A 25,819-nucleotide genomic window follows, 5' to 3' on the forward strand; every position below is an offset into this window, starting at 1 on the left:
TGAATTTGTGACTTCATTCCCCCAGTTGGAAAATTTTGAGTATCTAAGTCAAACTGAAACTATTTCTTGAGAAATTAAAGATCCCTTTGAAGACTCTTCTCCTCCAAAAGCCTGCTCCACTCAATGGAAAATATAAAGGATCTCAGGGCAATCCTCTACTAAAACTGGGGTTGTCCAGGCTAAGTCTCACTGTAACCATTGTAATATCAAGCTAGCAATGAAATTTGTTCTGGTGCTTTTTGCTGAAGCAACAGGGTTGAAATGCCATACAATGTTGCATTTTTAAATAATACCTATAATTATGCTGTTTTTGTAGAACTGGTATTTGTTACTATTGTAAGTTTAATATATACTTTTTAAAATGACCTTTATACAATAGATTCAGGATTACATATAGGATCCTCTTTTCTCTTTGTATATCGAAGTGTTCGTTTGTGTAGGTATTTGTTAAGTTTGAAGAAAAAAGAAAAGAAATTTAAAGAGCTATATGTTCCATGGTGGGTGCACAGGCCCCACAAACATTCCTAAAATATTAATATTTATTAGAACCACTCAACCTGTTCATGGTATTGCCAGATATTGCAAGCATGAGTTGAAGCTCATGACCTAGATACACTGATAATCCATATCTCTAGGGCCTCTACAAGGAGGAAGGAAGGAAGGAAGGAAGGAAGGAAGGAAGGAAGGAAGGAAGGAAGGAAGGAAGGAAGGAAGGAAGGAAGGAAGGAAGGAAGGAAGGAAGGAAGGAAGGAAGGAAGGAAGGAAGGAAGGGAATGAGGGAGGAAGAGAAGAATGGAGGGAGGAAGGAAAGAAAAGAAAGGAAGCAAGGAAGGAAGGAAGTATGGAAAGGAGGGAGGAAGGGAGGAAGGAATGGTGGGATGAAGGAAGGAAGGTAGGAAAGAAAAGGAAGAAAGGGAATGAGAGAAAGAGGGAGAAAGAGAGGAAGGGAGGGAGGAAGGAAGAATGAAAACATGCATTTATTAAGGTCCTACTATATGCTGGGAATTATGTCATTTAATCCTCACAACAACCTTTAGGAGACTGATGCTATTATTATTTCTATTTTAGTTGAAGAAACTGAAGAAGTTAAGTAACTTGCCCAGGATCACACATCTAATACATTTCTGAGGCCAAATTTGAACTTGAGCCTTCCTGATTTCAGGCCTAGTGTTCTATCCATTGTACCACCTAGCTACTTCTGGAAAAGAAGAAAATGGCCAATGGATAGAGAGCATTAAATTAGTGTAAAATTTTCTACTTCTACCTATCAAGGATAGAGCCAAAGACATTAATTTTTGGCCAATCTCTAATGCCTAAAAATTGAGGAATCACCTGAAGAAGAATCTTAGGATGAGTTTCCTACTTTTTCAATAGCAGAATTGGAAAATTGGTCTTTCTGTCATGGAAGACTTCAGTTCATCCACCTGGCAGACCTGGTACTGTCATCATCATAGTGGTAACACTTGAGTTCTTTGCAAATCTTTTCCTGATCATTGGGCCAGTTGCTAGCTCACCTGATTAATCTCATTCTCCCTACCATCCCCATATCAACAGATCATACTACCAGTTAACACACCAACTTGCTATTGGGCCTTTTACAGATATTTTACCTCATACATTTACAAGAGGGAAAAGGTACCTTGAAAAGATTATGAGTAGAAGGAAAGCAAAAGTTACTTTCAGGTGAGTGTGTTAAAGCTGCCTTTCTCTCTATAACAGGATTTTAAAACACTTATTTTCATTCTGGTCCAAATTACTGAACTGAAACAGGGAAAACTTTTTTTTTTTTACCTGAGTGGAAAAGATGGCTCTTTTCATAATTGTCACATCATCCCGATCCAGAATCTTGTTCAAATCAGGAATTTCTCCTCTGTAGAGGAATTAAACACCATAAAGCAAACATAAAGCAATTCCCAAATAAAGACTCAAAGTTTGTGAAAGATATGGAGGAATTCCCTTTCACCAAAACTAGTTCCCATGTGAAAAGGATTATAATCCATTTGATTATTTATACAAAAAAAGACATTTAAAATTAACTTTAATTTTGGAAAAATGATTAAAAAGATTAAAATTAACTTTTAATTTTAAATTTAATAAAGAAGTTAATTTTACCCATGATGGAATTCAGTCAATATATTTGGCACATTCCAACAGAGTACTATTTACAGAATCTCTTCCTGTAACATGCAGAGTTTTTATGGAGATCCCTATTCTAAATTGGGCTGGTAACAAGAAAAAATCCAACCCACCTTACATCTATCATTCAGAATACCACCATTACAAGTAAAGTAAAAGAGAAATTTCTCTACATTGAGTCATTTATAAAGACTTCAGACCATAACTGAATTCATTGTGTAAAAATCCTGACAAAGAATAAGAGGACTTGAAATTTGGTTGCATAATGACTTCACATGTATCCTAGGTATCATATTGGTTGTCTTCTTAATGTGTGAGGGAGAGGTTAGAGGGAGGGAGATAATTAGGAACTCAAATTTATAAAAAATAAATTAAAAAAAAGAATTTGGTTACATATTTAAAGGTTATTCTCATTTAGGTATCATGAGAAAATTCATTCTGTTTATATCAAGTCATGGGATATATAGTGTCCTGGTCACCTGACCCAGAACATGTCTAGAAAAATCTACTTTCATCATACATGATGTACAGATAGTACTTAAGTTATATATGCTGAATACACATTGGGTTTTTTTAATCTAAATATTTGAAACAATGTGTTCAGAGTACCTACTTTAGTAGTGCATCATAGAGTTTCTTTCCAAACTTTTCCTTCACTGAATTTGCAGTGTCCCTGTTTAAAATAAAACATTTCAGAATTAATTTTTGCTGTTAATATTTTCTTTTAAACATTTAAATGCTATGAAAGGAACCATTAGTTTACTTCCTTTGCAATGTGCTGACAGTCCACCTATTGGGAAATAGCTCAATAAATTATGGAAATTAATGATATATTATTGTGCCCTAAGAAAGAATGAAATAGACATTTAAGAGGGCACTAGGAAGACCTTTATAAACTGATATAGAATGTGGTATGAGGGAAAATAAATGCCTAGAAAAAATAAAAAGTGAAAAAGAAAAGAATATACTGCCAACTGAGAATTAAGAATAATAAATATTCCATTTTCTACAGTCTTCCATTATCTTACTTGTATCCCTAATCTCCAGCTTTCTCATGTACCACATCTAAACAATATTTAACTATTAAGAATTTAATACATGTTTTATATAAAGCTTTAATTTTAATTTCCATCAACAAGTACAAGATACATAGCATATATAAAAATGAAGGTATAAAATGAATGAAATGAAATGAAATAAAAATACATTTTAAGTTATTATTATTTTATTATTAAGTTATTAACTAATGTCATTAGTTAATTATTTTAACACCAACTCAAAAATATATATTTATTAATCTTTACACACTAATACACACATGCTCTTTTTTGTGATTTTTGATTTTCTTAACATCTGTGAATTTTATACATATTTTATATAGAGAGATGTTATATTGTCTTTAGTCACACAGCTGGGAAGAGTCTGAGGCCAGATTTGAACCTAGGACCTCCTATCTCTAGGCCTGACTCTCAATCCACTGAGCCACCCAGGTGACCCCTATAGATTATATTTAAATTTTATAACTTCTGGGAAAAATCTTATTTAATTTCCTGAAAGTAATGGTTAAGGCTCTTTAACCCCACAGTTTTTCTTAATGATTTCATGACTCAATTTATATCTGTGAGCTCTATTTTTTAGGCCTGTCACCTTTACTTGTAAAGTTTTCAAACTTTTTTGTAATTGAGATGTCCTTTGGTCATGCTTGACAGATTTACCTCCCTCAAAGAGAATTTTATTTCTTTTCAATTTCATTCTTTTATTCATATTTACTACCATGTTCTCTATTTGAATGCTCTTTATTGTCAATTTTTTCTTGTTCTGTTTCTATACGTACTAATTGTATACATTACTAATATCAAATCTTTCTTTAATCTTTTTTATCAAATCTTTCTTAAAATTATTACATTCTTTTAAAGTGCTGGCTTTTTAAAACAATATTCATTTTTATGAGTACTATACTTGACCTATCTCTTCTTCTGGATCATTGTTGAAGTTAATTTGTTATTTTTCCTTCTAGAGACTCTTCAGAATTTTTCATTCTGTAATATTATTGTGTTGGAAGTTTAATTTTTTCTATTTATTTTCTTATTCTTTATTTTTCTTTTTCTGAGAATCTATTCTGTTTTCAGTCCTTTGGTGGTTCCATTTACCTATCTAACTACATTTCTATCTCTATTTGTACTGAGGAGATTGAAGAATTGTGCTCTTTCCAAACTTCTTACTCTACTATGTTGCCAGAAAGAATTTAATCAATTTTTAAAGAAATATCTCAAAAATGTCCCTAAGTAGTCCATTCTAGACAACCATACAGACCGCCATAAACCAGCATAATGTATTAACTTAGTAAGACTCAAGTGGAATTCATCTTGAACAGTGAAAAGGATGCTCAGGAATATATGGCATAGAGCAGTTTTTAAAAGAAAATCTTTTCAGACTTAGAACTGAAAAACATGAATAAGAACTGTGTTTACCATAGTTGCTTTCTCACTGCTTGTCCTTTCAAGGTTTCCACATTAAAATTATTTGTCTTGGCAGGCATAATGAAAAACACTACAACTGTGACATCATTTTTATGGACCTAATAACAGAAAAGTAACAAAAATACCAAGTTTTTAAGATATAATGCAAAGTATGGAAAATTGAAAAACCAGAAAATAGCATTTATATTTCAACCAGTTAAACTGCAGAGATCTTCATTTACAATCCACAGTGTCTACTCAAAAGTAAGCCCCTTTTCCTTTTATAGATTAGTTAAGTGATTGAAATTTTTTTCTTCCAGGCTAGTTTTTGAATTTGTAATTTTATAAAGTTAGAAGTGGAAAACATTAGAGATTAAGACATGTTTAGCACACAATATTTTACAGCTTCCATATTAGCTGAATTCCCCATGTCCTGTTTTAATCAACTAAGCATCCTTGTCAACTTCCCTGATCTTATAGTTAGCAAATTCTCACTTCTTTATAGCCTTGCTCCTGAGATTCAGAATCACTTTCTTTTAGGGCAAAAAACTCTTTTCTGTTATATCTTTCATAACCCTCAATTTTCACCAAGGTAGTTCAGCCATATTTGTCCCCATTCACTCTCCTCCTTGGCTCTCCTCTTTCATTGTGCCTCCTAGAAGAAGTTCTTTTTGTTTTGTTTTGTTTTCTTACTCTTATATTTTTAATTCATTTATTTAATTAATTTAGAATATTTTTTTCATGGTTACATGATTCATATTCTTTCCCTCTCCTCCTCCCTTCCACCTTCCATAGCCAATGAGCAATTCCACTGGGTTTTACAGGTATTATTGGTCAAAAACTATTTCCATATTATTAATATTTGCAATAACATGATCATTTAGAGTCTACATCCCCAATCATATCCCCATTGAACACTGTGATCAAGAAAATGTTTTTCTTCTGTGTTTCTACTCACACAGTTCTTTCTCTGGATGTGGATATTGTTCTTTCTCATAAGTCTCTCAGAATTGACCTGAATCATTACATTACTGCTAGTATAGAAGTCCATTATGTCCGATTGTGCCAAAATGTACCAGTCTCTGTGAACAACATTCTCCTGGTTTTGTGTCTTTTGCTCTAATCCCAATTCACATGAAATTCCTTCAGTACATTGGAATAGATTTTGATATCATCCTACATCTCTTCTTCTTGTACTCTCTAGCTCTTTATTGCTCCCTTTTTGAAAAACAACAACAACAAAGCTTTTCCCAGAAATAACCTTTCTCTTATAATCTCAAGTGCAAATTTTCTCCCCATCATGTACCAAAAACTGAGGTAAAAGGAGTCAACTTATTATTTTATCTACAGTTGACCTTCCTAATCTTATGCCTGTTATCATTTAATAACCTCACCTTGTTTGAAGTTCATTCTATCCATCTGTATCACCTTTTAGTGTTCCTCGTGGTAATCATTTATAAGCTTTCAGGTAGACTTCCCTCTCTGTTCAGGATTACTGGTTTCTAGTTTTCATTTCAACCCCAAATTTACCCTCACAACAAGGGGTTTAAATATATAAGTTTATATAATTTCTTATCATCTTAATCTTCCAGTTAATCAGCCTCCTCAATTCTTTTAGTTTACATCTAAATTCTACCTTAGCCACTCACTTGGTTGAGCATATCTTAGAATTCACTATCATCTCAAACTATTCTACCTTCATGATCTTCAATTCCCCTTTCTGACAACCATCTTCTGTCCTTCCATTTCTCATTTTGCCTCATCCCTCCTAAATCTGTTATTTGTCCCCACTGTGACTTTCAACTCCTTTCTGTTCCCATAGTTCATTATCCTGAGTCTGGCGTGATAGTCTTGATGCTATCAATATGCTGGGGACTTCCAGGGGTGGAGTCAAAATGGCAGCGTAAATCTGAGAATGGCAGAATCACCATGAGAATCCTTTCCAATCAATATTAAAATACCACCACAAACTGAATACAGGGGTGAAAGAACAAAAAGGAGACAGAGCGAAACAATTTTCAAGAAAAGAAAAACCCAAAAGGTAGGCAGAAAATATTTGGGGCACTGGGGTGAGAAGAGAACAGAGCCAGCAAGAGGCTATAACAAGGATTGAAGAGCAAGCCACACACACACACACACACACACACACACACACACACACACACACACACACACACACCTGCAGGTTCAAAGTCTAAGTTCAAAATAACATTCAGACCCTGAGATCCTGCCTGGGCAAATAGTGGTCCAAGCCAACCCACACCCCTTGAAGTTTCAAACTTGAGGAAAAGTCTGGAATCCCAGGCCAGGGCAGTCTGGGCTGAAATGGGATGATCCATGTGGGCCCAGAGCAAAGCTAGAAATCCCAGTCTGTGCTTGGGATGAGGGCATAGTTTACATTTTGGGGTGGCTGATAGTATTAAAGGGGGGGGCTGGATCTTTTTGCCTAAAGCTCAGGGCAGAGTTGAGGACAGGGTAATCAAGGGTGTACCCAATTAGAACAAGCACACAGTGAGACCAAAATTTAAACCTAAGCTAGAGTCTATAATTTAAGTAGTTCCTGACTTGATCAAGATCCAAGTAAGACCAAAAGCTTACACCCAAGCCTAAGTCAAGTCTTTGAGTTATCAGGATCTCAAGGGTCAATTGATTCCGCAGGAGGAGGGAGTTCTCAGAGATCTCAGCCCTCAGACCATCACATCATCCTCCAAGAACTGAAACTGGTAAAACCTAGAAAATAAGCTGAGAATAGCATCAAGGAAGGACTGAAGTTTAAGAGGGTACCCCAACTTCCCAGAATACATAGCCTATCTATAATTTAGAGAGGAAAAAATGAGCAAATAACAAAAAAGCACCTAACTCTAAAGAATTTTTTATGGAGACAAAGAGCAAAGTACAGACATGGAAGGGGACAGGGAAAGCAAAGCAAACACACACAAAGTCCAAAAGAAAAATATGGACTGAATACAGATTCTGGAAGAATTAAAAAAAAGACTTCAAAAACCAATTAAGAGAGGCAGAGGAAAAGTGGGGAAGAGAAATGAAAGTGATGCAAGAAGAAATGGACCAATTGAAAAAGGAGAACCAAAAACTGACAGAAGAAAATCAGAATTGACCTTCTAGAAACTAATGATATCATGAGAAATAAAGAAACAATAAAACAGAAAAAAAGGATGCTATCAATAAGTCAAATCATGTTCTACTCTTGAATCCTTTCCACTATTCAAGTTTTGCTAACTCTCCACCCTGGGTCACTTTGCCACACATCTGTCCTGTTTTGGCTCATGAGCTTACTGAACACCACTAGAAAAAAAGTTATAAAACTGCTTCTGAGCACATACAAATTCACTTTTAAAAAAAATCTCAACTAAGCCCTCATTGAAAAATGGCAATCCTTTTATTTTTCATGACTAAATCTTAACTACATCCTTTGCAATGATTATTCTTTTCTCAAGTAATCAATCCCACCCCACCCCATCTTCCTCTTGGTAACTAATCTCACTATTTTACTGAGAAAAATGAACTTTTTATTGTGAGTTCCATCACCTTCTCTACTCACTCCCCTACTCAATACTTTAAAATCTCTCTTATACTTTTAGCCATGCTTTACTACTTTACTCCATTCCCAAGAAATAAACCTTCTTGCTAAAAATAAACCCTTCTATTTATGTTCTTGACTATATCATCTTCTTATTCCACTGAGCATCTGCTCACTCAGATCTTTAATATCAAAACCTATTGGCTTCCTCACTGCCCAAAAACATTCTCAGGCCTCAACTATTAAAAATGCTTTCACTTTATGCTGCTTCACCTTTAAACTATGTCTTCTTCCTCCAAAGATAATAAAGTGGCTTGCCATTTCCTTGTCCAGGTCATTTTAAATATGAGGAAACTTTGGAAAACAGGTTATATGACTTGCCCAGGATCACATAGCTAAGAAGTATTTAAGGTCAAATTTGAACTTATGAAGATGAGCCTTTTTGACTCAAAGCCTGGCACTCTATTCACTATACCATTTAGCTGCCCTAAACACCTTACCCAATGATATACATAATCTTACTTTAACTTTTAGACTTTATTTCATACGACTTATTTTTACAGTCTGTGTTGCAATTACATTTGATGAATAGTAATTTCCTGAACTTGATATTCAATAACCTTTCTTCATGCTTTCACACAAGCCACCTATCCTGCCTAGAATATACTCCTTCACATTATTTTCTTATAATCCTTATCTTCCTTATGGCTATGCTCATGAGTTATGCTTCTTTGTGAAGCCTCCCTTGGCACACTATAGAAGCAAAATTATGACAGAAACATACCTTTAAATCTATGTATAGACCTCACATCTAGCAGATAGGCCAATATAATAGTAAAGGAAAATCATAACTATTGGAGAGATTGTAGCAAAATTGGGACATTAATGCATTGCTGGTGGAGTTGTGAATTGATCCAATCATTCTGGAAGGCAATTTGGAATTATGTTAAAAGGGCTTGAAAAGAAGGCACGCCCTTTGATCCAGCAATACCAGTACTAGGTTTGTACCCCAAAGAGATAATAAAAAATGGTTGTACAAAAATATTTATAGCCTCACTCTTTGTGATAGAAAAAAAAATGAAAAACAAGGGGGTGTCCCTTGGGGAATGGCTGAACAAATTGTGTTATGATGGTGATGGAATACTATTGTGCTATAAGGAACGTTAAACTGCTTTATTGTCATATGAGCTGGAAAGACCTCTATGAACTAATGCAGAGTGAAATGAGCAGAACAAGGAGAACATTGTATACAGAGATTGACATATTATGAGACGATCATATGTAATCAACTTTGTTACTAGCAGCAATGCAATAATCCAGGACAATCCCAAAGGATTTATGAGAAGGAATGCTATCCATATGGAGAAAAAGAACTGTGGGAGTAGAAACACAAAAGAAAAACATATGACTTATCACTCGTTTATATGGGTATGTGATTTGTGGGTTTGTGTTAAAAGATGACTGTATTACAAGTATGAATTATATGGAAAAATAGGTTTTGAGTAATAAAACATGTATAAACCAGTGGAATTGCTTGTCAGGTTAAAGAGGAAAGAGGAAAAAGTGAAGAGAGAGACCATAAATCTTGTAACCATGGAAAAATATTTAAAATAAATAAATAAATTTAAAAATTTTTAATTCATTTTCATATGAAAAAATAAATCAATGTATAGAAATGGTCATTCATTCATTCAACAAATATTTATTTATCTATACATTTATTTGTTTGTTTCTTACCAATTATAACTGAGTCACTGTTCTATCAATTGATCAGGAAAATATGTGTGTATTTCTGTGTACATGACTATATATGTATATTTATCAATACAGATAAAAAAATAGAGAAGAAGATAAAGATAGATAACCATATTCTTGGAGAATCTAGAGTGACAGAGAAGATGTTTTCTCTAACACTATAAATATGGTATTGTCTTCCTTTATTCTCTTTCTACAAAAGGGTAACCTATAGTTTTTCTTCAATAGAGCCCTAACGGTCAACTATGTTCTGTAAAAAGAGAGATTGCTTATTCTACCTCATTTCTGAGTCATTTATTTAACTAAAGCGTAACTAAGAAGGATTAGAAAAAATGTATTTTATTAGATTCCTTATATGCCAGCCAGACAGCCAATAACCATTTATTAAGTGTCCACTTAGCAATGGAATTACAAAGAAAGGCAAAAGATAGTTCCTGACCTCAAGGATCTCTCTGTCTAAAGGTGCAAACAACACATAAAAAGCTACAAATACGCTGTACACAGTATAAATAGAAAATGACCAATAGAGAAAAGGCACTAGAATTAAGAGGAATTGGGAAAAGTCTCCTTTAGGATATGCTTGTCCTAAACATGATTCACTATAACTAGGATGAGTATCTTTTAGGTAAAAGCAAGCATGGAAGCCAATGGAAGGCAAGTGTTCCAGTGAATAATGTGACCCTTTTAATAAAGATCCTGAAATGAAGAACTAGGATTAAGGTAGGACCCTTGAATAATTGAATAATTGTACACTTTCATGAAAACTATTAACAATGCTAAAAAACACTTCACTTTTTTTGGAAAAACATAATATTCCCCCCCAATTGTTGTGCTGTTTCTCAGAACCGAGAGCTTTCTTACCCGTAAGAGGAAGTTTAGCCTAGATAAAGCTTCTAAGAAGATGTCAGCTCCTTTGTTTGAAAATTCGTATCTCCCCGCAATGAAAAGGAATAAAGTTTTTTCAAGGTCGAAATCAAGATGACTGAAATGAAACAAAATAATAACATTTTACATCTGAGTCTGGGAAATGGCCTAATTAGTATCCATTCTTTCTACCATGTCACTTGAGGTTCTTAATAACTTTGAGAAAGGCTTGACACTGTAATGGAAACCTCTTGGCACATTTTTCCTGAACTGTCAATGTTGGAATATGAAGAGCCCAGTCAAACACTCCCAAAATGAACCCCAAGGGAATTTATAGAGATTTAATTCTGAATCAAATACAACTTATATTTTATGTATAGACTGCAATGATTAGGAAGGGTATTGTGGCAAACAGATAAAAATCTTCCCCCACCCCTTTTTTTTCCACTGGAGACCATTAAAGGAGATACACTAAAATTTTGTTTGTTTTTATAATTTACAAGAAAAAAGAAGGGGATTTTTCTTGCTATGTTTTTGGTGGAGGGGCTTTGAGGGTACATAACTGAAATGAATGCCAACTAGTAAAGGATTCACTACAAATTTGTGTAAATCCATTGTCTGTAAGGTGAATAGTTGGCCCATAAGTCAGGATGACCTCAGTTCAAGTCTTGCCTCTATTATATACTATGTGTCTTTGGTCCAGTCATTTAATCTTATTGTCTGGACACCTTTCTAAGGCTACAAGTTGCAAAACAATTGACCATCTGCATTGATAGAAGATGTTTCTTTACTAGGAGCTCCCTGAAGCCATGAAAGCCTGGTTATGGACCAAATGGAATATATCCCACAGGGATGAAAGTATTAGGTTCATGAGGACACCTGAAATTCTTGTTTTTCATCTATGGTTATAATCCTATTTTCTGTGTGCTAGATAACTATTAAAAATCATGTCCTGATTTGAGTTAAAGAAATGATATGTTGTAGATACAATGGGAAGCTTTGGATTAGGGAGTGGAAGACCTAGCTCCAAATCCTAGCTTTGCAATTTGCTACCTATGTGATTTACATATATCACTCTTTCTTTTTATATTTATTATCTTTCTTTATATTTCTTTCTTTATCTTTCTTTATTATCTTTCCTTCCTTCTTTCCTTCTTCCCTCCCTTCCTCCCTCCCTCACTCCCTTCCTCCCTCCCTCCCTTCCTTTCTTTCCTTCTTCCCTCCCTTCCTCCCTCCCTCCCTCCCTCCCTTCCTCCCTCCCTCCCTTCCTTTCTTTCTTTCTTTCTTCCTTTCTTTCTTCCTTTCTTTCTTTCTCTCTTTCTCTCTTTCTCTCTCTCTTTCTTTCTTTCTTTCTTTCTTTCTTTCTTTCTTTCTTTCTTTCTTTCTTTCTTTCTTTCTTTCTTCCTTCCTTCCTTCCTTCCTTCCTTTCTTTCTTTCTTTCTTTCTTTCTTTCTTTCTTTCTTTCTTTCTTTCTTTCTTTCTTTCTTTCTTTCTTTCTTTCTTTCTTTCTTTCTTTCTTTCTTTCTTTCTTTCTTTCTTTCTTTCTTTCTTTCTTTCTTTCTTTCTTTCTTTCTTTCTTTCTTTCTTTCCTTCTCTCTTAGAAATGATACTAAGTATCTATTCCAATGGCAGAAAGGCAGTAAGAGTTAGGCAACTGCAATTAAGTGACAAGGCTAGGAAGTATCTAAGGCTAGATTTGAACCCAGGACATCTAGTTTCCATGGCTGGTTCTTTATCATTGAATCACCTTGCTTGGGTCTCAGTTTCTTAATCTGTAACATGAATAGTTTGGATTAGGTGACTTCTGTGATCCCAATTCCAAGACTCTCTGATCCTGCATGCCCATGTACATACCCATAGAAATGACCACGAACAAAATCCTGGATCTTGGACTTGTATAAAGCATGCAAATTTTGAAACTCATGCACAGCTGAAAATTTCTTAATATTCAGGCCATTTGGAGTAACCACATCTGGGAAGGCAGAGAGAGGTCAGAGCCAGAGACTTAGTGAACTTTAAGCTCAGTATGAGACAACAATATGATGTAGCAGCCTAAAAACTCAACACGATTCTAGGCACATTAGCAAAAGCATAACATCCAAAGAAGGAAGGTGATAGTCCTGCTGTATTCTACCTAGGTTAGACTCCCTCTGGAGTCCTATGTTCAACTTTGAGTGCTACAAGGGGAGTGCCCCTGTGCTTTAAGAGGCCATTGATAAACTGAGGTTTGTCCAAAGAAAGGAGCCAGGATGGCAAGAAAAGTTCTTAGCATAAAGTGAGTCATTGAAGGAAGTGGAGATATTTAGCTTGGAGAAAGAATGACTCTACCAAGAACATGCTTTGAAACATGAAGGACTGTCCAGCAGAGATGTTTTAGCCTTATACTGCTTCACCCAAGAGGATAGAACTAGGAGCAGTAGAAATTTCAAGGAACTGGATTTCAGGTCAACACAAAGAAAACCTTTCTAATAATTAGAGCTGTGAACAAGTGGAATGGGCTGCCTCAGAATATAGGGAGTCTTCTCTCATTAGGAGTAAAAAAAAAAAGACTGGCTACCTGACAGATGCAGATTTCTGGTTAGGTACAAGCATGCCAAAATGACTTCTAAGGGTTTTTTTTGCTCTGAGATTTTGTGCCATTCCCAGTCTCATCCCCATGTTTCTCCTTCCTGCAACTTGCTGGGAGGTACTAAGAGTGTTATAGCTCAGGTGGCTAAGAGACATAGAGATGTCTGATTACAATGTCTCGGATTCTATTGAAGGGCACAGAGCCCAAAGCATTGACCATCCTAACCTTCTCCTATGATTTTATTGATCAGAGTTTCTCCTGCAATGTAGAATCCTGAGAATCAGCTGATCTACTCACCCAGCAAGAGTTTGCTCCCATTTCATCATTCCTTCTGCTCCTCCTCTTACCCACCACCAGGCTCCAAATCTATTTTAGGAGTATTAGTACTGTTAGAAGGAGCTTTTGATTTTCTTCTCTAAGGCAAATTCTAAATTCTGGTTAATCTCCATCTTAGGAGCAAACCTTCTTCCTGCTTTTCTGTATCTCAAAAGATGAATAAAATGTACTTCATTGGAGGTCTGAGTACATTTTTACCTAAAATGCCACTTCAATAGAATGCAAGTCCTTCAAAGGCAAGGATGGTTTCTTTTTGGTCTTCCTGTCCCCCGGGACGGGGGAAAAAGTAGGTGCTTACTAAAAAGTTCATTGCCCAGTACCTCAAATCTCTATTTCTCTCCCACTGTGGAGTCCTTTATTCACTCAGTGCTGCTGTTGTGACTGCAACATTAATTTGGGGGTGAGGGAGATTCAAACAAAAACATGAGCATAGTCATGCTATATGAGGTGAGTACTAAGAAGAACGCCCTTGGGAAAGCCTTTCAGGTTTAATGATCAACAAAAAAAGTCCATTGACCTTTCTGAGTTACGAGTGTTCAACGATTTCACAACTTCAGTTCTAACCTTTCTTGTGCCAGTCAGAGATGAAATTGATTGAAATGTCAATGGTTATAAGGGATTTGGAATAAAATTTGAGGACTCCTTTGGAGTTCTAATATTCTGATTCTATATAAGAATTATGAGAATTAGCACTCATGTAGACTTTAATGTCTAAAAGCTCTTTGTAAACAGTTTTCCATTCATCTTAACAACCTTATGAAATATCAGTCCTATTTTATAGCTAAGGGAAGTGGCTTTTTCCAGGTCACAAGGCTGACAAGTGAGGAAGCAGGAATTTGAAAGTTTGGTTTTTCTACTTGCCATGAAATTTTCTCATGTGGATTTGAACCAAAAAAGTTCCATTTGTATTTTAGCCAGGTTGTTTGATAGCACATGCCTCAATTCAAAAGTAAAAAAAATAAAGATGGAGAAAACGAGGTATAGGAACTTGTTATTCATTTACTCAATGTTTTACAAATACTTTATGATGCTTTTTTGCTATCCCTAAACTTAGTATTATTATATTTATTATATTGCTATGGCCCAATTATAAGCAATCATCTTTTCCATTCCTCTCCCCTGCCCTCCTCTCCCTCTCCTCTGCCCTTCTCTCTCCCTTCCTACCTGTTCTCTTTATCTTCCCTCCCCTCTCCTTGGCTCTCCTCTCAACTCCCCTCTCCTCCCTTCCTCTCCCTTCCTCTCTCTCTCTCTCTCTGTCCCCCCCCCATTCTCTCTCCCTCTGCCTCTGTAGCTCTCTCAGCAGTTGGTTTCTCTTTTTCTCTTATTCTCACTCTGCTTGAAATATTAGCTTCTTGGAATTGGAATAAAGTGCAAATGGTGGAATTTCTGGCATTAGTGAGAAGGCAGGGAGATGCTAGAGGTATTTACAATTCATTCCATTCAAAATATGATTAATTATCTTTCCCCCAGAACTCAATACTTTCCAGAATTTACCTCTCTTTTTGACAGCACCACTATTCTCCTGTTTACTTAAATTTACAACCTGGGAGTCATCCTCAACCTCCAACTTCAACTTCCTTCACACTACATATCCAATAAGTTGCTATATCTTATTGATTCTGTCTCTAGAACATCTCTCTAGTCTGTCCTTTTCCCTTCAATTAAAAAACTATCACACTAATTCATCTATTTCTTTATAGTGAGGAATGAAGAAAGGTCTCCTTCACTATCTCTCTATTATTCCAAGACTTTGTCACAGTGTAATATGTCCATTCAATAACAACAATAAAGTTTGAGGCATATTTCTAATACACAAAAGCTTATCACAAGTAACCTTCAAATGAACAGAGAAGATAGGACTTAACTAAATGCAACCTGAGACAGACTACAAGAAATGTCAAGTGTTGCTAAAACAAAAGGCAATGGGATTTCATAGGAGAAAAGCTTACTTTTGGCATAAGAGAATAGGGAAGGCTTTAAGGGTTAAGTAATATTTGAGCTGAACCTTGAAAGATGGATAAGATTTCAGAAAGATGAGATAGTAAGAGATGAGAATGCATCACAAGCCAAAAAAAAAAAAGTGGGAAAAGCTAGAGCTGTTAAAAGTGAAAAATGTGTTTCGGAAGTAGAGGGTGTGGTATATGTAAAGAAGTAGGGTAGAGGGATGGTAGGAAAACTAGTTTGGGACCACATTGTGAAGGACCTTGAATGCCAAGATATGAAGTTCAGGTTTTGTGTGGTAGATAATAGGTAATCAAAGATTTTTAAGGAGAGGAAGAACAATATCAAAGGTACACTAGAAACTGTGTATAGAATGGATGAAATTGGGAAGGGAAAAATGGTGTTGAGAAGATGACTTAAAAGGCAGTTGCAATAATCAGTGTGTGGGGTAATAAGAATTCTGGGGCACTATATCGGGGGAGATGTCTATGAAATAAAAATGGTTGGAAATAAGAGATTGGAATGTAAGAGAGGGAATGCTGGAGAGAGAGAATTTTGAATCACACAAAGTTGAAATAGTTCAAGTCCATTCAGGGAGGATACATAGAGAAGTCTAACAATGAAGCTTGAATTTAGGAGTTAAGAGAATAATGAGAAACTCGTTAAGGAAAGAAGGAAGAAAGAATCAGAAAAGTTTAAGGAGAACCAGAGCCATGTAAGTCAAAAAGAAGAGTTGTCTTCAAGAAGAGAACTGGAAACAAATATTTCATTTAGGTCCAGAAGGATGAATACTGAGAAAAAAAAAAACAGAAATTAAACATTTTGTAGTCAGGTGGTCATTAGTGAGCTTAGAGTAGGTTAAATATTAACAACAACAATGATAATGATAACTTACATTTATATAGTCTCTCAAAGGGCTTTTTATACATAATATCAACAAGCATTCAGTAGAGTAATGGGAGTAGAATCCAAGTGGAATTATAGGTGAAAGGGAAGAATGCAAGTTCTTTGATAGAAGGAACTTGTCCCATTCTTTGTATTTTTACATCTTGGCCCTTGTATCAGGTCAGGAGCATAGTAGTTATTGAAAATACAAGGTATATGAAAAGGTATGTGAAAAAATACTACAAATCAATAGTGATTAGAGAAATTTAAAACAAAACAATTCTGAAACATTACTTCATGCCCACCAGACTGGCTAAAATGGCAAAAGGGCAAAGTGACCAATATTGGAGGGATATGGAAAAATGAGGACATTAACGCACTTTTGGAAACTGTGAACTGATTCAGCTATTTTGGAGAACAATTTGGAATTTAACCTAGAGAATTATAAAACCATATATACCTTTAGACTCCTGTGTATACCATTGCTGGGTCTGTTTCCCAATGAGATTAGGAAAAGAGGGAAAAAACCCTATATTGTCCAAAATATTTATAGCAATTTTCTTTGTGGTGGCAAAGAAATGGAAACTGAGGGTGCGCCCATGAATTGGGGAATGGGTAAACAAATTGTAGTCTATGATTGCGATCTACTACACCACAAGAAATGATGAACAGACTGATTTTTTTTTAAACTTGGAAAGAACTATATGAAATAATAAACAATGAAATGAATAGAATCAAGAGAACATTAATATACAACCAAAGGTCTAACACCAGAAGAATAAATTGAAAAGTTACCTCCAGAAAGTGAACAGAAAAAGAAAACAGGAAAGATTTAATTTATATGAATATGTTGGCTTACATGATGATATCCTATGTGATGCAAGGAGGGTAGGGAAGGATTGGGACACTTGTGGAGGGGATCTATTATGTAGTTATGAAGAAAAGTAAATTAAACACATAATTCTTTCATCTGTACAATATCTTCTTTATATATGGAAATGCTGATTTTCTTTGGATTTGTAAGCATTTGGAATTTTTTTTTTTAATTCAAGAATATACAGTAGATTAACAAAAAGGAGTAGTAAGTCAATAAGCATTTGTGACATACCTACTCTATGTCAGGCATGGTGTTAAGCAGTGAGGTTAAAAAGAAAGGAGGGAAAATATTCCTGACCTCAAGGAGCTCATCATGCAAACAATTATATAAAAACAAACAAGTATGTACCAACTAAATTGGAGATAATCTCAAAGGAAAGGCACTAGCGTTAAGGCAAGTCGGGAAAGATTTCTTGAAGAAAATGAGATTTTTAGCTGAGACTTGAAGCATGTTGGAGAAGCCAGGAATCTAAAACAGGGAGGTAGAACGTTCTAGGCATGGGATGATAGCCAGTGAAAAATGTATGGAGTCGGTATAGCTAGATAGTTCGATGGATAGAAGGGCTTGGAATAATGACAACCTGAGTTCAAATCTGGCCTCAGACACTTCCTAGCTCTATGACCCTATGTGATCCACTTAACCCCATTTGCCCAACCCTCCCCCTTCTGACTTGGAATTGATACCAAGACAAAAAGCAAGGGTTTAGGAAAAAAAGAAAATGCATGAAGTTGGGTGGAGGAACATGTTCAAGGAACAGTAATTTGTTACTGGATTATTAAGTACTTAGAAGGGAGTAAGGAATAAATAGATGACTGAAAAAACAGAAAGAGGCCAAAAATAAAGTGTTCTTACACTCTTAAAAATTAATCTTGACTTCCATTTTGCCTGGTGAAGGTCTAGGCTTAAGTTTCCTTAATTAGAATTTTATGACTTAAACTCACTGTTAACATCTCACATATAATTATATCATGTATAATTTTAACTATGATTTCCAATCCAATAATTATTTACTAAGTATATGCTGGTGATACAATTAATAATAAAAAGACAGTTGCTCACTCTCAAAGAGTTTGTAATCGATAGGATTAATGAAATCTATTGATATCCTTTTGATGCTCCAGAAACCAGGAATTATGTACCTCATGAACAACTGAGGGACATCATCAAAGATCTGCCCAGAAGAAGAGATAAGGCAATCACAAAAGTAGGACAATGGTGCAATGAAATAGAGTTTAATTTACTGCATGAATATCCTGGAGATATTTTTTTTAAGGAGAGGAAGGATTCCAGAGCAAAGTAGACTCTTTCTGAAGGATTTATTAAAAAAGCATGAATCAAAAACTCTCCAAGATGAGAAAATGTGGAGCTATTAGGATCTGCATAAGGGGAGAGAGCTCTCAAATGCATCTACATGTCTAAGAATATGTTATTCTATATATAAATGAAGAATGGTATTGTGTATATAATATATATTTATACATATGTATATGTATATAAATTATCATCTATAATTGAATATAGAGATTTGGATAGAAATCATAATGATAGTAATTACAATGAGCATTTATATAGCACCTTGAGCTTCGAAGAGTGCCTTACAACTATCTGATTTTATCTTCAAAACAACCCAGGGAGGCAGATACTGTTAGCATCCCCAATTTACAGATGAGTGATGGAGGCAGGCAGAACTTAATTGACTTGCCCAGAGTCACCCAGCTCGTAAGTGTCTATACCATATCACTCCTCTCCATCTCTCCTTGGGTCCCCGACATTATCCATCAACCTCAGAGCTCAGCGACAGACCATGTAGATGACATTTACCAGGTTTTCTTTTCAGCATGTGTTCAGCTTCAATGGCAGTGATTTCAGAAACAGTAGTGAATACGTGAGCGCAATGAACGGAAGCTCGCTCCATGCAGTACCGATGGTAAATTTGTCTCTCCCCAGCTTCCTTGTCTATATCAAACTGTTAAACAAAAAATGCACATTTGCCTCTATTGAACTTCATATACAGAGCAAAACAAATCTTTCTCAAGGCTGTCTAATAGAGTGAAGGTGTCTGTGATGTCTCAAGTCTTATCAGAACTGTGACAAGGAATTCTTAAGCTTGGGGAAAATATTTTTGGGTAAGAGTGATATAGAAGGAGTGGAATTTATAAACCAAGCACTAGTCAGGCTCACTGTCCAGCTAAGGGTTTTACAAGATGAATCTAAACTGCATGTTGTTTTATTTTCATTCCAGCATTGGAAAACAAAACAAGAGAAAACATAACAAAACTGTTAGCATTAACAGAGCTATATATAAAAATCTCTAGTTTATGGGAAATAATGAGGAGCCCCTCAGACAGGTAAGATACATGGATATACTCATCTTACTCACCAAGGCAGGCTGTTCTTTAGATTGACCTCCCATCCCTCATTAACATGAGGATTTCCCCAGACATAAGAATGAGGTCCCTGTAGTAGGGAAAGTTGGGTGCCTGGGTAATGGGATAATACGCGTAGAAGGGATGGTGCCCAAGGATCAGGTGAGGGATCAGGAATAGTTGTATCAGGCAGTACAGACTGTCAGGAACACAAGGCACAGGGATGGCAGGACAAAGAGGAATAAGAGGGATGAAGGGTGCCCCACAGAAATGGTCCTGAGTCTTATTATATGAGTGTATGACTGAACTAGGAGGAAGCATGTCAGACCCTAACTATGGCCATGTTCAAATAAAAGCATTCCTATATAAATAAGCAGCTATCATTAAAAAAAAAAGATTTAGAGAAACAGATTGAAATAGATAAACGTATTCTTCTGGACTACCTTGTTATTTTGCCTTTGAATCTGACACTAAATTCCTAGCTTATATCCTTTCTCCAATAACTGGTCTTCCTTCTTATCTCAAACCTTTTCATTTAAGTCTCCTATACGAACTGGTGTCAGTCAGATCTGAATCTATTTTGGCTTATTCTCACTTTTTTCAGTATTTGACATCTATCTGTTCTGTCTCTAATCAAGAACTCTTCCTCTGTCTCATTGTTCACTTAATTACCAAGATGTATCAGCCTTCCTTCAGGTTTAATATGGTAGTTATTTGCTCAGTGTTGGATTTTTATTAATTTTTGTCAAGGTCTGTCATACCAATACTTCTGTGGTCAACAGTGTTTCTGAAATTACAAAATATGGACAACCAATGGGCTAAAGATAATCTCCAGATGTTTAATATGTAGGTTTCTGGTAATATTAATTATTATTATTATTATATTATATTAATATTATTATATTGTTATAATATAATATATTATATTACAATAATATTAAATGTTAAATGTAATTTAAATGTATTTACCTTGTAATATGAAAATAACATGCCCATTCAAAGAATTAACTAGCGGTTTTCCTATTTCTTCTGGTGTCTACCAGATCCTTTTTTTCTTCCTAAACTCATACCACCACCACCACCACCACCACCATCACCACACACATACAGACACTTCCATATCTCCTCCTCTCTCATGGTATTATCTACTCCATGAAGTCTTAGATCCACAGACAAACTGAAAATCATTGAAATAGATTTAGTCAAATAGAGAAAATGCAACCGTACTTATTAGAATGAGATCAAAGATGCAATTCTGAAGGTTGAGCAAAATCAGGGGTTTTAAACCTAAGGTTTGTAAACCTATTTTTAAAAATATATTTTGGTAACCCCATTTTGATATAAATGGTTCCCTTTGTAATTCTATATGTTTTATTTTATGATTTAAAAACATAGTTCTGAAAAGAGGTTCTTAAGCTTCACCAGTCTGGCAAAGGGGTTCATAACAAGCAAACAAAAGTTAAGAACTACAAAAAATATTTTTTACTTCCTATTTTCATCATTTAATAAAAATTGACATGTGATATTAACACTATATAGCTGCCTAGAACATTCATTTCCCACAGTTAAAAAAGAAATTTGACTCATTTTTCCCCTTAAGATCCTAAACTCTCATAATATCTATAGATATTGTCCATAAATGTTGGTGGCTTAAATTCAACTTAGTATTAAAAATAATCATTAATCTTATTTCTCAAGGATAAAATGATTTTCCCGAGTTTATAGCCTGCATGATTACTTTGTGCTTCATTAAATTAATTGTAAATCATTTTCTATTAGCTATCCTCATAAAAAGTAGTTGTTATATCTTACTGCTACATTTTAAGTTAGAGGTAACCTTAAGAGGCTATAAAAAATGAACTGTTTCCCTTTTATTCAAGTGGAAGTTCTTTTAGGTAGTAACAACAGATAAAGTTCATATGCCATGACTGTTGCTATCAAACTCTGTTATGACTTTCTTACCACTTTAATGAGATTCTTTCTATAATTTTGTTATTTTTTAAGCGTTGCCTGGTAATATTATGAACTCAAACACTGTTAGAACTGCAAGGAATTCTCTTATTTTATGGATAAGGAAATGAAGGATGAGAAAGATCCACATGACATGGCAGGGATTATGAATCTGTCTTTAAAATGTCCCCTGCTCTACCGTCCTAGAAGAGTTTGTTGTTAGAACCAAAGGAGATAATATGTCTAAAAGAGCTTTACAAAATGTAAATCACTATTCAAGTGTTACAAAATTATCATTTAAAGAATGTTTTACATTGCAATTGTTCTAGAGACTTTCAGCTTGGTCTAGAGTTCAGTGACATTTTTGCAGGGACATATTTGTATCATAGAGAGTTGTTACCTCATCTTTAACAAGTACTGTGCTTTCTAGTGTGTTCTTGGACCCTACTGGAAAGATTGGATCTAATCTCTTATTTCAGTTTAATAATTCCCAGAATTGTTAAGAGGATGTGGAGAAATGTGTCTTAAATTCCCAAAGCCTGGGCACTGAGACTATGAGTTACACACACACACACACACACACACACACACACACACACACACACACACATATTGAAATTTCTGAGTCTATTCTTTTAAGGAAGCTTTCCTTGGCCCTGCTCAGTCTGGCTCTCTCCCTCAATCCCCTTCCCAGCAGCAATTCTACAATTTCTCTTCCCACAAGAAGCACCCTGGTATCTTCATCTTTCTACCATAGGACAGGATAATATCACGGTCTCTCTAAGGCTTTCCCCCCATGTTTCCCCATTTCTTTCAACTTAATTTGCTCTAGGGACCAAGATTCCTAGTTCAAGCTCTATCAGAATGAATGGAAATGTCCTCTTGCTTGGTTGCTAGATGAATACCAGGAAAAGATACCCCTTCCACTTAGGCTCAGTGACCCAGAGAGGAGAGTTTCTAATCCACCTGACTCACTGGTCCATGTAAATGGAGAGTCAACTTGCCATTTAATTCATTGGGGCTGGGCAGGAGCTGCTGATTACTGCAAGATAAAATGTTGCTGACTCCAACCACTCCATCCACTATGGTCATATCCCTCCATGATATCCCTTCAAATACAGGTATATAATTTAAAAATCCTGAACTTGTAATAAATAGCAACCAACAATCTGTCTCTACTCCCAATAAAGGCACAGATATTGATCATCATAGGCCATGCCAGTTTTACCCTTCTTCCTTATTCTGTACTAGGTTACTCTTCTTGGTGGCAGGGTTACATAGTCATTACATACATGGGTACTTTTATGCCTTTCTAAAAGTGCTACAGATATATATATTTATTTATTTATTTATTATTTTAAAATTCTGGGAGGGAATAACAAGTTCAAAATATTGCTACTACTTGAGAAAATTTGCCTCCTCATAGTTTAGATTTTTAATAACAAATTTTATTAATTTTTAAAAAACAAAATGTATTAGATATTTACATAAATAATTTCCTTCAAATTTTAAATTGAGATTGTCTAACTATAATTTTAAACTTCTAAACCACACTGAACTTCATGAGTTTATGTATCTGTAAATTGAGCAGTTTGGACAAAGTGAAAACAAGGTTTTGTTTCAGCTTTAAAAACCTAGAAGATCATCATTTTGCCACATGGATTGTTTGTCTCTTGTTGAAACCTTTTAAGTTTTAGGTTACTATAATTCAAATTCTTTTAATTTTACTCTTGGTGGACCTATCATTCTAGCTAAAAAAAAAAACCACAAAGCTTGTACATAGCTCATATTTTGGGAGGGTGATAAAATGTTTTTTTTATTAACCATAGACACAACTTGAATAAAGATCAGCAATTTTTATTTAAAAATTGAGAGGGGGGAAATAAGTTTTCACTAATTCTGTTAATACAATTTGAGAAATCTCTCAATGTAGATGCAGTAAATACCATTAGTATTCTAATTCTATTCTCTTGAAGGAAAGCTTATACATATCTGATGAATATTTATTTCATATTATCATTATTTATTATACAGTAATGAAAATAGTATTGTGGGTGTAAGGTCCATTTTAGGTGACATATAGAAGAGCATCTAGGAAGAAATGAGCGTCATGGACATTTAAAAAGATTTAGTGGTGTTCACAGTTTGGTTTCCTTTTATAGATCTTGAGTTTGGCCCCACATCTCACACAGAATTAATCCAAAGTATATAAAATGATTGTGGGTCCAACTACTTTTGTACATTCTTTACACTACTATTTTTAAACTTAGTGAATGTTGTAAGCTAAGTAATTTAGGTGCCATTTAGTTCAAATGTCCAATCTATGGAACAATGGTTTAATCACCTTTGCATAAGAGCCCTCAAAAAGCTAGGGAATTTACTTTCTTCCTAGGAAAAAAAGAGAGAGAGAAAGAATATGCCTGGCTGCTCCATTTTTGTATTCTGGGGAATAGTAGAAAGGGACAAGTAGATGGCACAATGAGAGCTGGGCTTGGAGTCAGGAAGACAGATCTCCATGAGTTCAAATCTGGTCTCAGATACCACCTGTGAGACCCTGGGCAAGTCAATTAACCCTGTTTGTCTCCATTTCCTCATCTTTAAAATGAGCCTTAAAAGGAAATGGCAAACAATTTTAGTATCTGTGCCAAAAAAATCCCAAATGGGGTCACAAAGAGTCAGACACAACCAAAAAACAACTGAACAGCAAGAAAAGGGAATTTACTTTCTTCCTAGGCAGAAACAGAGAGTCAGTGTGCCTGGCTGCTTCATTTTTGCATTCTTTGGGGTTGTTCTTAAGAGCAGAAGGGCCCTATTTGCTTTGGATAAAGCAAAATGAGCCACTGTATTTTTCTGAAACTCTTTTCTGGGGATAAGCTCAGGCCTGCATGGTTAGGTGAGAAGGAAGTTGATAGACTTTACTTCGATTTCTGAAAAGTAATGTGGTATAACAAAAAGAACTCTGGAAATCACTAGGTTGCATATCAAAAGATATGAGTTCTAGTTTTTGGCTCTGCCAATGATGAGTTTGTAACCCAGTACAATTGGCTTCTTTTAGGGCTTCAGTTGAATTCTAATTCTTTTAAATAAGTGGGTTGAAGTATATGATATCTCTGTAAGATAATAATAGTAATATAAAATCAATGATATGAGATAAATAAGGATAAATTTGTTTCCTTTTCCCCCAAAAAATAAAATTATAATATTAATACCATCTACTACATATACATTGAGAAAAATGTTCCTGGAGAAGAAATTAAGTATTTCCAGTGTATACTGTGAATTATTATTTATTGTTATACATCATTCTTTGACTAATTTGAAAGGAAAAATGCCCTGGGCCCTTTAAATATCTTGTCTTACACAAAAGTCAAAAGCTAATATTCCACACCAGAGATATGTCCACTTGGTTTGTCACAGATCACTGATTTGACCTTAGTAACCATCTAGAAAAAAAGTTAGAAAATTGTCTGAAGACTTTGCTGCCTATCAAATTCCTTAATGAGCATATTTTAAAATGAATTCCTTATGTTTATCATCTGGCCTTTGGGTCAGGTTGACCTTTTTATTCCAAGGAAGCTGTCATTGATTGCTCTATGAATGCTAAGTTTTGTTGCTAAGACCTTTCCTGCATAGCAAATATTTTTGAAATGAAAATGCCACTTTCCATTCTTATCATCTAAACAGCGACTGTCACTGTTGCCCTGAATCAACCCCAAAACATCCTTGTGTTTTTTTTTCATAGAATAATAGACTGTTAGAACAGGAAGGGACCTTAAAGTTCATCTATTACAACTTTCTTATTTGATCGGCAAAGAAATCTGAGGACCAAAGCAATAAGATAATTTGCCTCTTTTAGTTATTAGAAGATTTCAGATTAGATTCACATAGATTGTTACTCCAAATACCTAAATAAATATGCAGAAAGACAAAACTATCCAAATGGTTGAGCAATTGTAAGTCAAGTAGAAATAGAAAGTCACATGGAAGCCAATGGAATTACAGTGAAGAACAATGTTGGATTAATATTCTAAAGTGAACAGACATAGAGGTATGGTTACTGAGGCATATACCCACCTTTAATTATAGCCCAGGTTTCAGTATTTTCACTCTCCCATTACATACCTATCATATTTTCCTATAAAA

The 25,819-nt window shown here is 35.0% G+C and overlaps 1 protein-coding gene across 2 annotated transcripts in view; it reads right to left on the reverse strand.

The window, feature by feature from the left end:
* The window catches only part of GYS2 (glycogen synthase 2), a 57,540-nt gene that overhangs the window by 20,510 nt on the left and 11,211 nt on the right, over positions 1-25,819 (reverse strand). For both annotated transcript variants that reach the window (XM_001363375.4, XM_007503531.2), the window contains exons 5-10: positions 19,182-19,326; positions 12,607-12,724; positions 10,750-10,870; positions 4,608-4,714; positions 2,750-2,809; positions 1,792-1,870 (exon numbers count right to left, since the gene is read on the reverse strand). In XM_001363375.4, the coding sequence (XP_001363412.2) occupies positions 1,792-1,870; positions 2,750-2,809; positions 4,608-4,714; positions 10,750-10,870; positions 12,607-12,724; positions 19,182-19,326 (630 nt within the window). The remainder of the gene's footprint in view (positions 1-1,791; positions 1,871-2,749; positions 2,810-4,607; positions 4,715-10,749; positions 10,871-12,606; positions 12,725-19,181; positions 19,327-25,819) is intronic.

The sequence above is a fragment of the Monodelphis domestica genome, chromosome 5 (genome assembly GCF_027887165.1).
Source record: "Monodelphis domestica isolate mMonDom1 chromosome 5, mMonDom1.pri, whole genome shotgun sequence".
Taxonomy (NCBI): Eukaryota; Metazoa; Chordata; class Mammalia; order Didelphimorphia; family Didelphidae; genus Monodelphis; species Monodelphis domestica.